At 50.8% G+C, this 13,269-nt stretch overlaps 1 protein-coding gene across 1 annotated transcript; it reads left to right on the top strand.

The window, feature by feature from the left end:
• The first annotated feature begins 5,409 nt into the window (after positions 1-5,409).
• Positions 5,410-8,572, top strand: LOC119093834 (spore coat protein YeeK-like). The gene is made up of 5 exons (XM_037216850.1): positions 5,410-5,422; positions 5,767-5,936; positions 6,493-6,636; positions 7,914-8,066; positions 8,420-8,572. The coding sequence occupies exons 1-5, from the start codon at positions 5,410-5,412 to the stop codon at positions 8,570-8,572; spliced, it is 633 nt and encodes a 210-aa protein (XP_037072745.1).
• Positions 8,573-13,269: the final 4,697 nt, after the last annotated feature.

Here is a 13,269-nt window from a genome sequence, read left to right as displayed (position 1 = left end):
GCACGCTCTCGGTGACCTGTGCTTCAGCTTCAGTAGCTTCGAGACCCTCTGGGAGCAGCGGCATGACCCTGACGGTGAGTCGGCCCAGGCCGCGGCAGCTGCCAGCAGCTGACCGGTGTGAAAGCGCCAGAACTGGACGGTCAGCTTCTCATCGTGGAGCGCCATGTCTTCAGTACAGTTCTGATTCGTTCTTTGGAGAGCCCTGGGCCCACCACAATGCTTGCTGTCTCGCACGGAAGTGAAATAATCGGAAACGTGCTGAAAAAACGCGACAATTAGCGAAAACCGGTTTCTTTTCGCATGTTCCGCCGGCCCACAACATTAAACATGATGAGGCTCGACCCTGTGAGTTGCATACTGCAGCATATTACTAAGGTGCTCACCTGCAGTGTCCCAGGGTTCATTATTAATGTGTGCAGAGTTAAAAGATACCGCCCGCCGCTTTCCACTTTTGATGATATACCACGAGACCATCACTTCGAGATAACAGAAGACTTGTGTGAGACATTGGAACAGGCGATAGATAAATGTGATAGATGTGATGATGTGATAAATCTATGCTCCAACAGTATTTCAAATTACATCGATTAGTGTTTCCGAGCCGAAAACATCAATCCTGTGTATCACTGCCGGAAGACGTTCGTGGCAATTCGGGCATTACACAAACTGTGCACTCGGACGAGCTCCACAACAGGAGCGCTATTGACCCCTGGCTGCAAGACCGATACTGGTCGTTTGCGTAATGCCGATCGTCAGACGGTAGCCCTGAAACAGCGCGTGCTGAGGGTCACTGCCAGGCAGAGTGGACTAGCGGCGCATCTGTGCCATCCATCCACGCCTTCTGGCATGCCGCGTAATACACACCCGACTTGGTACATTTGCGCGCGGTTTTTGTGATTCAGTTTTTTTGCGATGGTAGTTTCCTCAGCCAGTTAGCTTGTATGCACCATTAAGCAAAAATCTCGCGTGCGCCATAAGCCAATAAGCTTGCATGGACCAACATGTGTGGTCCATGCAAGCTTAGCCACAAGCATGTTGCCCCATTGCATGGGGCAACAGGATTGTGAACAATGCTCGTGGGTTGAACCAATGCCTGAGCCCAGCACCCTGGCAGAAGCATTCCATAAAAGCGGGGAATATGCTTCCTGCATTTTGAAATGACTGGACGGGCCAGGGATTTTTTTAGCGCGCTACTGTGCTGTGACACGGTCCTCTCGTATGAAGAGACCCTCTCAGAGCAGCTGACCTCCTCAAAGAAACTGACCATCTTAGAGCAGCTGTCCGCCTGCGGAATGCACAGTGGTGTTGAACAATGTGTGCTCCCTCTTGGATTCGAACCCAGAGCCCATGGACCATTTCTCTAACTAATCCTCTCGGCTCAAAGGCTAGGAAACACAAAGAAATCCTGTGGTTGTCATTCATTCTCTGTTTATTTTCTGTTTCTGTCTTTTACGTACCAAGATGCGAGGACAGTTCAAAACCTTCATGATATATTTGTGATTTCCTGCAGCTGCTAAAAACGCTTCAAACCCAGTATTCTGGGAGCCTTTTTAAGCCGCGTCCTGACAGGGGGAGATGCAAACACGTGTCCTCGCACTGCGAGTCTCGCATTGGGCTGGGGTGTTCAAAGTTCGGCAAGAAACTTCATAATATATGACAAAATGACATTATGTGGTCGGACCGCTTCCCGTCTCTGAGTCCTGTCATGCCATCTGAACTTTCCAGGCTTTGTAACAATGTTAAAAGCTGCTGTCTGCTGAAAAGCTGAAAAGCTCTCTAAAGAATTCAACATCATTTCGTGGGCAAACAGTTGCCGCATCCTGTAATGAAATGATGTTCGGCGTAACGCATTTTTGCCGACCTGAGAGAAAAATGTTGATGAGGCGTTCATCGTCCTTACCCTTATCGTCTGGTCACTAATGCAACCTAAGCCTGGAAATTCATGCGTCTCCCGTAGCTTGAGCAAATTTTGATCTTCCTTCGCTTTTACGTCGTGGAACGAAGATGCAGTTCGATGAGGATGCAGCATATGCAGTGAGAGAAGTCGAAAATAACCATATGCATCCGTCCTTCGGATTCATTTTCCTTGTCACTTTTTTGCGACATCGCTTCAGGGATCTGACTCCAACAATATGTTAGCAGCGAGAGCAAACTGAAGTTCTGCTTTTTTGTTTCACCTCCTGGCCGTTTGGACCGCCAGCCATCCAATCAGGCTCCCCACACAGGAAAGAATCGCTCATCTTCCGGTGCATTTAGACGGATGCTCCTGATTGCAGAGGTACACATTGCTGTTTGTGTGTTTAGGATCAAACGCCGCTTCCTAACGCTTAAACGACGCTTTCTTGTTGCAAGTTTTTTTGAATGAGGCATATGCGATAGTAATGCCAGCAAGCTTACCCTTCACGTTAATCAGAGTCCTCTAGGTCATCTGAAACTTTCGGGTTCGTCACAGAACGAGGTGTTGTCAGGAAAACTTAATAACGGCTTAGAAGCAAACAGTTTCAGCATAGATATATAATGATCATGCCATCTAAATGTCATGAGAATCTTTTGTGTCCCGCGGAACGAGGAAAAAGGTTTTCAAAAATGGTTCCTCTACTGCAATCTATTCTTTTCCCTTTTTACGTCATTAACCGACTTCAGGCAGAAAGTCGTATGCTAATGACTACAACAAAAACTACACCGGCTTATTCTTTTCGTTTTACCTTTTCAGGGAGGCTTTCTCCTCGTCAGCATCGTTTCTTCGCTTATCGGTGTCCATGGCTCCCTTTTGCGAGCATTGACGGCACCGCGCCAACGCCGTTCCGCCCTAGCGGCCACATCCAACAACACCGATCTTCAGAGGCCGCCGGCAGATGGCGCAGGGAACGCCAGCACCACTGACAGCAGGCCTGGATTTAGCGGCCATCTGCTGACGCTTAGGCGCAGCGAGAGAGCTGCGGCAGGCGGCGCAGCTGGGCGGACTTTTGACTTAATGCCAGCTGCGACGGGTAAGCAGAGCTGTTGATATTCCTGTGTTCTTCTGGCACTGGTTTAAACGCGGAAAGTATGGCAACAGTTTGGCAATTGCAATGAGCAGGTGAGTATTCTTTTACTTCCAGAATGTAAGTATACGCCGGTCCTGACCACGCGGTTGGCCGTCTACTGTAATATTTTGCTGTTTTTGCAGTAGGCAATTTGAGCTGTTGCTGTAGTAAAACCAAACACTAGCCAAATGTTCTGCGTATTGTCATATCAGTCGCATATTGTTAGCATCTATAGCACACACGCAACATATCCATGCTTCAGTTTTTGTCAATATCAAACCAATTGTAGGAAAGGTCCGGGACGGAGGCGGTACGCGGGTTGCACATTGTGGTAGTGTGTGTGGGGGGGGGGGAGGGTAGGGGTGTTGGAGGGTACAGAGGGAAGTTGAGACCAAGACCCGGTCTCCCATGTAATGCCACAGACGTGATATTGAATTATAAAATCGTTGGGGATCTGCACCACCTTCCTCTGGCTGGCGCCGCCCCGGAAAAAAAATGTCACGAGATATTTCACCATGCGCGTCTCCTAAGCTCGCCACGAATCAGCTCCGACTGTCCTACGTCGCGACATGATGTGACCCGACCCGGCTCGGCCGCAACCGACCGACGCCACCGACCGACGCCGCTGGCTGACCGACGCCCCTGGCCGACCGACGCCCTGGCCGACCGACGCCGCTGCAAACGGCGACACTGTCGCCGACGCTGCTGGCCGACCGACGCTGCTGGCCTAACCGAGGTCGCTGGCCGACCGACGTCACTGGCCGACCGACGCCATTGGCCGACCGACGCGCACGCTGCGGCCAAGCGAGTACCAACATGACTAAAGTGCGGTAAAATTTTATTTAGGACAAGCTTGTTAGTGGGTCAAAGTATACAACAACAAAAGAAAACGGTTATCGAGTGAGAAAACACCTGAAGGAGGTGAAAGGCCGCTGTGATGAAAAGCATGACAGGTTTAGCAAAGGTAATAACGAGGTAAAATGTCACTAGAATTTAGCGTCGGTTGGTTGTCTGCTGATTTGTCCGGTGTTGTAGCGCACTTCACAGATTGCACAAGGCAGCGGATTGCGGATTTATCTAGGGGTCGGGTTGAACTGATTTGATCATTTTAAACAACACGGGTACTAGGACCGACCGGATTTTGGCACTTTCAGTCGCACGCTGTTTGGACGGATTGAGAGCCAATAAAAGTGCAATAACAGCTAACTTCTCCTAAAAATTGCAACGTACTTCTTAAGTAGGACAGCAACTTAACTCCACAAGAGACGATAGATATAATATGAATAAATGCAATAATCCGGTTGCATAACCGCACTGACATCTCAGTAGCCCATATTGACAGCCATGTATGCTACCTGAGACACACAGTTTTAATTTCTGGCAAGCTTTCATTTCGTTTTATTTGTCGTTTTCAACCTCCCAAATCGTTCGGTGTTGTGATGCCAGACAACTCAAACGTAAAATGCTGCGTTCCCAAAATGGTGTTCGATACACAAACAGCACATATAGACGTCATTGCGGCTGCAACGGTTCTGAATATCGGCCTTATGCGCGTACTTGGAGCTCGTCGTAGCAGCCGCAATAACATCGCAGTTATTTAACTTTCGTTGAGCTTTTATCGCCGCCAGCAAGACACACCCACGTTCTTGCGCAAAGCCATCCATCTTCTGTAGCTATGCATGGAGGCCGTCAAATCGGACGATGTCGTGTTGCTGCAGCAAGTAAACCTGAGCCATTCGAACCGGCCGTTAATCTCCGGTCGGAATTTGAAAACGAAAAATCCAAGAAACGATTCCATGGAGCTTGATGGAACCCGGACTGAGGCTGAGCGACAATGTCAGATGGTTTAGCCATCTGAACCTATTTATTCTTGATTTCAGAATACTTTATTGTTAAAAAATTACTAAAAATTTATTCATATTCAGATTCTTCTTGGACCACGTCCATACAGCTATCTCAACGGGCTGGCAAAATGCAAAGATGACCAGCGTTGCACAAAGTGTGACTCCGCAAATGGGTGGTGGTGGTAACAGCTGAACGTTTCCACTTTTCTGCATCTACAAGGGCCTGCAGGTAGGAGCAGAAAAGTCACTGCTTTTAGGAAAGGTACGGACGATAGCGGGTACCAACCGCCAGCGTTCGCTCGTCTTTAGGTAGCGGCGTCAGAGTTTTGTCGTCTTTGGAGATCCTTAGCAATGACACAGATCATCAAGCCACTTCTGGCTTGGTGACATCTGTCTGGTGATCTGGTGATCTGTGGCTCTGGCAAATGTCCAAAGGTTCCGCGCCTTTAACGTAGCAGGACGTAGCGGCGGCTGGAGACGGAAAAGCCGAGCTGGGATCAATTGGAGATGTGTTCATGTCAAAACACCCGACCGAAGACATGATACAGACTCGTCAGATGACGGACAAGTCACAGCAGACTGACCTGCGTGCTCTAACATGGACGCCAGCTTGTGCCGAGTCACCAAAATCCTACAAACGGCTGCGTTTTTGGTCCTCAAAGGCAAACAACAAGCATCCTGACCTTTGAGGAGCCAGGGTGCAGCCTTCTACACCCGAATGCCGACAGAATCCCACTTACCACACACACACTTGCTTCGCAACACCGCACCAGGAGTACATAATACACACGTGGTTGGATGTTGACGCATCTAGACCCTGGCAATTCGCGCATAGGCACCGCCCCCACCCCCTTCTCCGCCACCTGCTTACAACAGCACACTCCCGTGCGTGACAGGATACGACGCCAAAAAGTATCACGACAAGTATGGCGGCAAGTACTACGATGACCACGGCTACGGTGGCAGTCACCACGGCAAGAAGGGCTACAAGGGCGGCAAGTACTATGACTCGGGCCACGGCCACTACGGTAAAAAGTATGGCGGCCATGGACACGGCAACAAAAAGGTAAGATGGCGTCCCATTGAGGGGTATGACAGTGGGTCTTTGACTACCGATGAGTCACCTCTGACTGAGTACTAGCCTGTGAGGTCGAAGAGACCAATAGTCAATCAGTACACCAGTGTTGGTTTTCATTGGCGAGTGTTTAGATAATGGTGGTCCCTTGCGCAGTTAGTATGTTACGTGCCATTGATTTCGAATGCGTCTGTATGCTGTAGAACTGCAAGATAAAAATGATTGGCGCCATCTGACCTTAACATTGCCATTAGCGTAACCCACAGCTCCGAATAGCAATATCTTGTTTTGCCATTGTACCGCTCTGTCTGCTTGCCAGCCAGCCGTCATAAGCCTGCGACACTGCAACCGTTGGCTTCAAAACAGAGCCGTTCAGAGAGAAAGAGGGCATCGTTTGTTTTCTTTTCACCGCGAACAGATATGTGCCCACTCGTTCAACAAGGGCTCTGACGGCTTGTGTCACTTGTAAGTTCGTCGTGTTCTTAGCAGCATCAAAGTCTTCACCCATCATCAAGCAGGGCGGTTAACGTCATACTACGCATTGCAGGGATATTATGGAGACCACGGAAACAGCCACCATGGCTACAAGGGTGGCAGCAAATACTACGGAGACAATCACGATAAGTACCACGGCAACAAGGGCCACAAATACGGCAACAAGGGCTACTACGACAAGGGACACAAGAATAACGTGAGCCAATGGCGCAGCAGTGCTGGCATGCTGCCGCTCGGGATCGGGCTGTTAGGCTGGGTTGACCTGGTGCCGCTCGGGCTCGGGTTGTGAGGCTGGGGGTTGACCTGATGCCGCTCGGGCTGGGGTTGTGAGGCTGGGGTTGACCTGATGCGCTCGGGCTGGGGTTGTGAGGCTGGGGTTGACTTGATGCCGCTCGGGCTCGGGTTGTGAGGCTGGGGTTGACCTGGTGCCGCTCGGGCTCGGGTTGTGAGGCTGGGGTTGACCTAGTGCCGCTCGGGCTCGGGTTGTGAGGCTGGGGTTGACCTGGTGCCGCTCGGGCTCGGGTTGTGAGGCTGGGGTTGACCTGGTGCCGCTCGGGCTCGGGTTGTGAGGCTGGGGTTGACCTGGTGCCGCTTGGGCTCGGGTTGTGAGGCTGGGGTTGACCTGATGCCGCTCGGGCTGGGGTTGTGAGGCTGGGGTTGACTTGATGCCGCTCGGGCTCGGGTGTGAGGCTGGGGTTGACTTGATGCCGCTCGGGCTCGGGTTGTGAGGCTGGGGTTGACCTGGTGCCGCTCGGGCTCGGGCTGTGAGGCAGGGGCTGACCCGGTGCCGTTTGGGCCCGTTTTGTGAGGCTGGGATTGACCTGGTGCCGCTTGGGCTCGGGTTGTGAGGCTGGGGTTGACCTGGCGCCGCTTGGGCTCGGGTTGTGAGTGTGTGGCACGCACTCAAGCTGCTCCCATGTGGAATGATGACGGGACATCAATGTGCAGGACTTTGAACCATCGAAGGGCCTAGAACTGTGGAACATTGAGGGACCCCTATACCAGGGACCATGGCATTCATATGCGTGGTGCCCCCTGTGTTGTAGGTGTAAGCTCACCATGGGCATGTGGCCTCATGCTATGACTCAAATTACCCATGACACTAATCCTTCGAACAAGGACTTCGGCACCTAAGAAGCAGAGCGCTTTGTTTAGTTTTGATGTGATATGTTTGTACTCTGAAGCCCCAATAACTTCCAACATGGTGTTGACAGCATACCTCCGACAACAGATTTCGATACTGAAGACGCTGCTACGCGATGTCTGGATCGTTGTCCGCTCTCCCATGTTCGCACCAGGGCAGGAAATAGCTTATACAGCCCAGTCGGAAAAGCGCGACGCTCATTTGTTGCCACCGATGATGTAATTTCATCATAGAACGCAGTTAATTTATTGCGCAATTCTTTTAAGCCTATTCGTGTCCACACTAGCGTGCCTTTCAGCCGTGTAACATACGACTTGCTGCCCACTCAGGGCTACAAGAACATCCACCACAAGGAGGAGTATCATGCCAAGAAGAAGTTCTACGATAACTACCACGACGACGGCTACCACAACAAGTACAACGACCACCACGGCTACTATGGAGGGCACGACGGCAAGAAGTACCACGGCGGACACTACAAGGTCGGTAGAATCACTTCCTAGACAGGCCGAATGCACTGCTTCATCAGCAGTGGCCACCGCTGGCACACAATGAATCGATCCTCACTTACGCTTTGCGGTAAGACGGCACCGTCTTGTAGATAACTGGTTATGACATGGCAACCTGCTTCGTGGTAGCAATGAGCCCCTTCAACCTAGAATTCATTATCCATCTGCCATCATTCGAAATGCTATGCCATAGCTATAGCTATAGCTATCCCATATCATGGCCAGAAACTGCTGCTTAATATCGTCATGGCTGTGGGCCTGCGTTAATCGCCGCAATCATGTGCCCCGACCACCGTGTGCTGACACCTTCTCTTTGTCTTTCGTAGAAGGGACACTACGACCAGAAGAAGGGCCATGACGGCTACTACAAGAACGGCCACGACTATGACAAGTACGGCGGCCACAAAGGGAAGTACGGCCATGACAGCCACGACGGGTACAAGGGCCACCACGGCAAGTATCCACCACGACAAGTATAAGAATGGCGACCACCACGGCAGCAAGTACGGCGGCGGCTACGGCAGCGGCTACCACTAGACCAGCTCGCGTGGCAGGGCTGGCTGGAAGCGTGTGCACTGCTTTTGCTGCAGGCGCCAAGGCTATGCCACATGTGTCGGAGGATGAGGGGCCATGTGCAAACTGTTCCGCGTCGTTGATATTCTTAAGTTTTGTTGAAGAAATCAGACATGTTTCCATTAGCTGCTTGCTAGAATGTTGACATGGTCACTCTGTAGTTGACCAACATGAGTTCAGTCCTGGCAACGGTTGAGACTGGACAAAATTCCTCTCTCCGATAGCCATGGACTGTACCATATGAAGAATATTTGAAAGGCGCTACCAAAATACAAGTGTTCAGCTTCATGGTAATTTGTTTATGGCTGCAAACCAACAGCACAATTTGCTTTTGTTTCCTGCAATTTTGAGCCATTCACGTGCCTGGGGGTCATGTTTACGTGTATACTGATTTATCAGAGCGCTTCATCAACCTTAGTCGGAGGGTGTCCCGGATAAATGTACCATTAGTGTACAACACTAAAGTTGTTTTCAAGCCTTCCATGCTACCTCGGGGAAGCAGAAGTCCGCAGCGTCGTCAGTGACTATACACCTAAAGTAAGAGACCCCGGATCTGCGAGATAGCCCTAAATAAAAGAGAAACACCTTTGTCTTGCAAGATTGCAAAGTGCGGCAGGCGTGGAAGAAGTCCAGCGCTGCCGAGATGTTGCTCCGAGCTCGTTGCCTGCGTTCCCAAACAAACACAAATGGTTTCCGCTTCCTTGCAATGGAGACGGGAAACACGCATTGCGTACGTACTGTTCTGATCATTACTGCATAGAGGTACGATATGAAATGATAAGATCAAACAGTGGTGTATTAAGGAGTATATGTACTTAACAGAGGAACTGTGTTACCCCGAGCAGTCTTTTCCACTTTTAGGCATACCAATAGTTATGAGAAAAATTATATAATCATACTGTGATACGTTTTTTTAATATCTTTAGAATTGGAGCAATTCCCTTACTGGTGTTAAGCATAGGCTGCTAACTGCATTTGCGAGGAACATTATGCATAAAGATCAGGCAGTATTGATAGCCTCATTCCTCGTAGACTACACATAACAATGGAGAGATGATGTTCATTGTTGTGTGTGATGCACACCCTGTTTATTCACGACCAATACGACCTATTAATACTGTCTCATCTATGCGTCTTAAACTTGGTCTATAAGGACTTTGTGCTCCATTGTAGCGCACGCTCCAACCCAAGACAACCGCGAGCCACGGGGCGGACTCATTCAGACGCTACTTAGAGCTGGAATACACTGACATCGATTCGACTCATTCATGAATGGGGAATCTGACATGTACGTTCGCAGCTATAACGTCGACAAACCATTTTTCTTTTACCCGTTTGGTATTCTGTTCCTGGATCCGTTGACCGATTTTCGTTTGCTCGACGAGCAGTGTGGCCGACCTGTGATCGAATGTCCACCGCAATGACGGCGATTAGTTCCCCTCATAACATGCCGACAGTAGATTATGTTTTGGAAGTTTAATACCCATTCACCCACGCAGCCCAATTGCATGGTTGTCAAGCTTAGATTCTTAAGCAATCGCAGGGTTGTGAAAACTGGAGTCAGGCCAGTAATTGCGAGGCCAGGCTTATGACTTCTCAGCAATTCTCTACCTGATGATAAATCAATGGTCGCTTAGCGTTTTGGTAAAGACTGGAAACCAGCACTGTCAAGCACGCGACGGTATTTATGAGGGAATTTAATGACCCGGGGTTCAACCCTTGAAAATCCGAGAAGCGAAGGGCCACAGCGTCGTGCTTTGCGAACGCAACGCCAGACAATGGCGCCTGGGGTGGGGGCTTCGCTCCGCTGAAGCGGTGACCTGGAATGGGGTGGCTGAGCGTAGTACCATGCGTAGTAATCAATTAAAAAAGATCGAAAAGGTTGGGGAAAAGCGGCCGATTTATCTTGACCATCTTGATGAGACGACGTGGTCTGATGACAAGACCAGCGGCGAAGATGAGGGTAATGTTCAGCCGCCCACATGCGTGACGTCCCAGGATGTCTGAAGACGTAGCGCTCCACATCGTGACGTCACAAGATGACTGATGATTGTAGCGGTTTCACATCGCTGCATCACAAGACACCTAATGAAGTGGTGCTTCACATCGTGTTAAACTGCCGGACTGGTGTAGATGTGCCTGGCTCAAAATCGATTTCTGCTGTTTTGCTTGAGCACCGCGCCAATCATCGCACGATTTTGGCCAGTGTTTAGCTCTGTAAAGCACTGTGCACCAGACCGCCCCACGCACAGCTCCTGCCATAAACTGCGCGCCGCGCAAAACATATGACACGACTCGTTCCGCCTAAGCAGCAATCCCGCTTTGCATGTAAGTGACACATGTATGTTTGTCATTGTGGGGCGGTCCGCCAACAAGCAATTTCCAGTCTAGCACGCTACCATCAGCCAGCAATTTATGAATGCGCTCGGAAGCTTACGTGCTTCTGCCTGCGCCTTAGCCGTGCCGTAATGAGACAGTAATGAAAATCCTCCTATAAACGCTTGCGGTCCACAAAACTGCCAGGGCCTACGTCCGAGCGCCATTTCAGTTTCACGGTCAGTGGGCGCTGGGCCGGCAGCTGGTCAGTGGACGCTGGGCCGGCAGCTGGTCAGTGGACGCTGGGCCGGTAGTTGGTGAGTGGACGCTACTGTGCTTTGTTCGCGCAGTGTTCACCGCTGGGTGTAGCTCCACTGTCGCTGAGACCCGCCGCGCGTACCCCTTACCCTCTTACACACTACACTCTCCCTCTCTATCTTCCCTCTCTCTTTCTCTCTCTCTCTCTCTCTCTCTCTCTCTCTCTCTCTCTCTCTCTCTCTCTCTCTCTCTCTCTCTCTCTCTCTCTCTCTCTCTCTCTCTCTCTCTCTCTCTCTCTCTCTCTCTCTCCCTCTCTCTCTATCTCTTTTCTCTTCTCTCTCTCTATCTTCTTCACACACACACGTTCAGGCGTTTGATGCTGGCTCATAGCCGACTGACTGTTTGCAGGTGCATCGTAGCCGCATCCACACATTCAACCAGGGGAGAAGCCTCTTCCGTCGAGTCTTTGGAAGTCGCGCTTCTGCAAAACAGACTTACTAAAAGCGTCTGTTCGGCGAATTCGTACTTAAAGTGTGTCACGCCATATGAAGAATACCTTGAAGAGCTTTAAGAAGAGCTTTTGAGAGGAGCTTCAAGTGCGTCACGCCACACGCCTCAACAAGAAACCTGAACGAGTGAACCTGACCATCCTTCAGCGTCACAAGCCTCAGCCAGTACCGGCAGCTCACTCAGCAGAGCAGACGTCGGAGCCATGAAGACGCTGCTGCTCTCGTTTCTCCTGCAGGCGACAGCAGGCGTCGGCAGCGCGTCCGACGACGAGCGCGCTCGATTCCGTCGCACCGGCGGCACGTTCTCCTTCGCTCCGTACCTGACCGTCTCGGTCACTACTCCTCTCAGCTGTGCGTTCACCTGCCTGACGGCGAGGCCGGAGCTCTGCGCGGGCTTCACGTTCGTCAGTGGCACGTGCCAGCGTTCAGCAGCTGGGAGGACTGCCGCTTGCCAGGCGCACCCTCGGATCCCCCCGCGGCAGACGGCGAGCGCTGGATCCTCTCCAGGTGTCCAGGTCAGAATCCCTGACGCGGTATTAGGCAGCTCGCTTTGGATCCGTGTGTGCGAAAGCTGCCGTCAGAGTTAAGGCAACATACACGGCGTAAAGCAGGACAAAACACTGCTATGGAGCTGTTTGCCTCGTAAATGTCTTGCAATCACCGTAGATGAGCTTATTTTGCAATCATCGTAAATGCACTTGTTTCATAACGCCCATAAATAACCCTCACTTTAAGCGGGGGTCTGAAATGAACACCAATATCAAACAATTGAGCAAAAAGAAATTAACAAATCATCCTCCAGATTTTCTAATAAAACGGGTAAATAATGGAGTACATCACGGTAAATAACGGGGGTTATAACGGGAAAACTGCACACGATAGCGTACGGTTAGCTTAGATTGTGGGTAAAATGCGATCCACCACATGTTGAGACCAGTCACCACTTTGTGTGATGTCAAGTCACGGAGATGTGAGGTCACTTTCGAAGGCTTGCAAGGCGCATCGGTCTTTTCCTAGCCCTTCCGGGTGCGCATTGCACATTACGGATGACACGTCAGTCCGGACCACAGCTCTCGTCGGGTGCGAGAGTTTGCACGCAGCGTTTGGCCACTCAACCCCGCAGACGCCATCGGGTGTTATGGAGTCCTGGGGAGGACTGATTACTGCTCGGATATCAGCCATGCATGCGTCACAAATGATACTCTCCTGGCATTGCTGGCATGCGAACCAGGGTTCCTTGATCGCGAGTCCAGCGTTCTACCGAGTCCGGGTTGTGACACACGCGTGGCCGATGGTCAAGCATCGCCTATTCCTCAAGACTTTGTAAGGCGCGAATAGCTAATGCGGTTAACGCGCCCTTAAAATTCAATCACTAACTAACTCAGGAATCCATAATGACTGACGACGGCCAGAGAGGTAGCGGGCTGACACGTGGTGTACAAATTAATGCATCACACGAGGGCCATAGATCAATCATCTTTCCGTGCTATTAGTACATTGTCTCCATCATTCCGTATAAC

Source organism: Pollicipes pollicipes, unplaced genomic scaffold (assembly GCF_011947565.3).
Source record: "Pollicipes pollicipes isolate AB1234 unplaced genomic scaffold, Ppol_2.1 Scaffold_1600;HRSCAF=1878_pilon_pilon_pilon, whole genome shotgun sequence".
NCBI classification, from domain to species: domain Eukaryota; kingdom Metazoa; phylum Arthropoda; class Thecostraca; order Pollicipedomorpha; family Pollicipedidae; genus Pollicipes; species Pollicipes pollicipes.
Note: the sequence above shows the minus strand (reverse complement) of the source record. Positions and strands in the feature narration are given on the sequence as shown.

What these genes read in the sequence shown, in the direction of transcription:
- LOC119093834 (XM_037216850.1), top strand. An exon ending in ACAAGGGACACAAGAATAAC is followed by an intron (nt 6,637 to 7,913) that starts GTGAGCCAATGG and finishes CTGCCCACTCAG; the next exon opens with GGCTACAAGAACATCCACCA. An exon ending in ACCACGGCGGACACTACAAG is followed by an intron (nt 8,067 to 8,419) that starts GTCGGTAGAATC and finishes TGTCTTTCGTAG; the next exon opens with AAGGGACACTACGACCAGAA.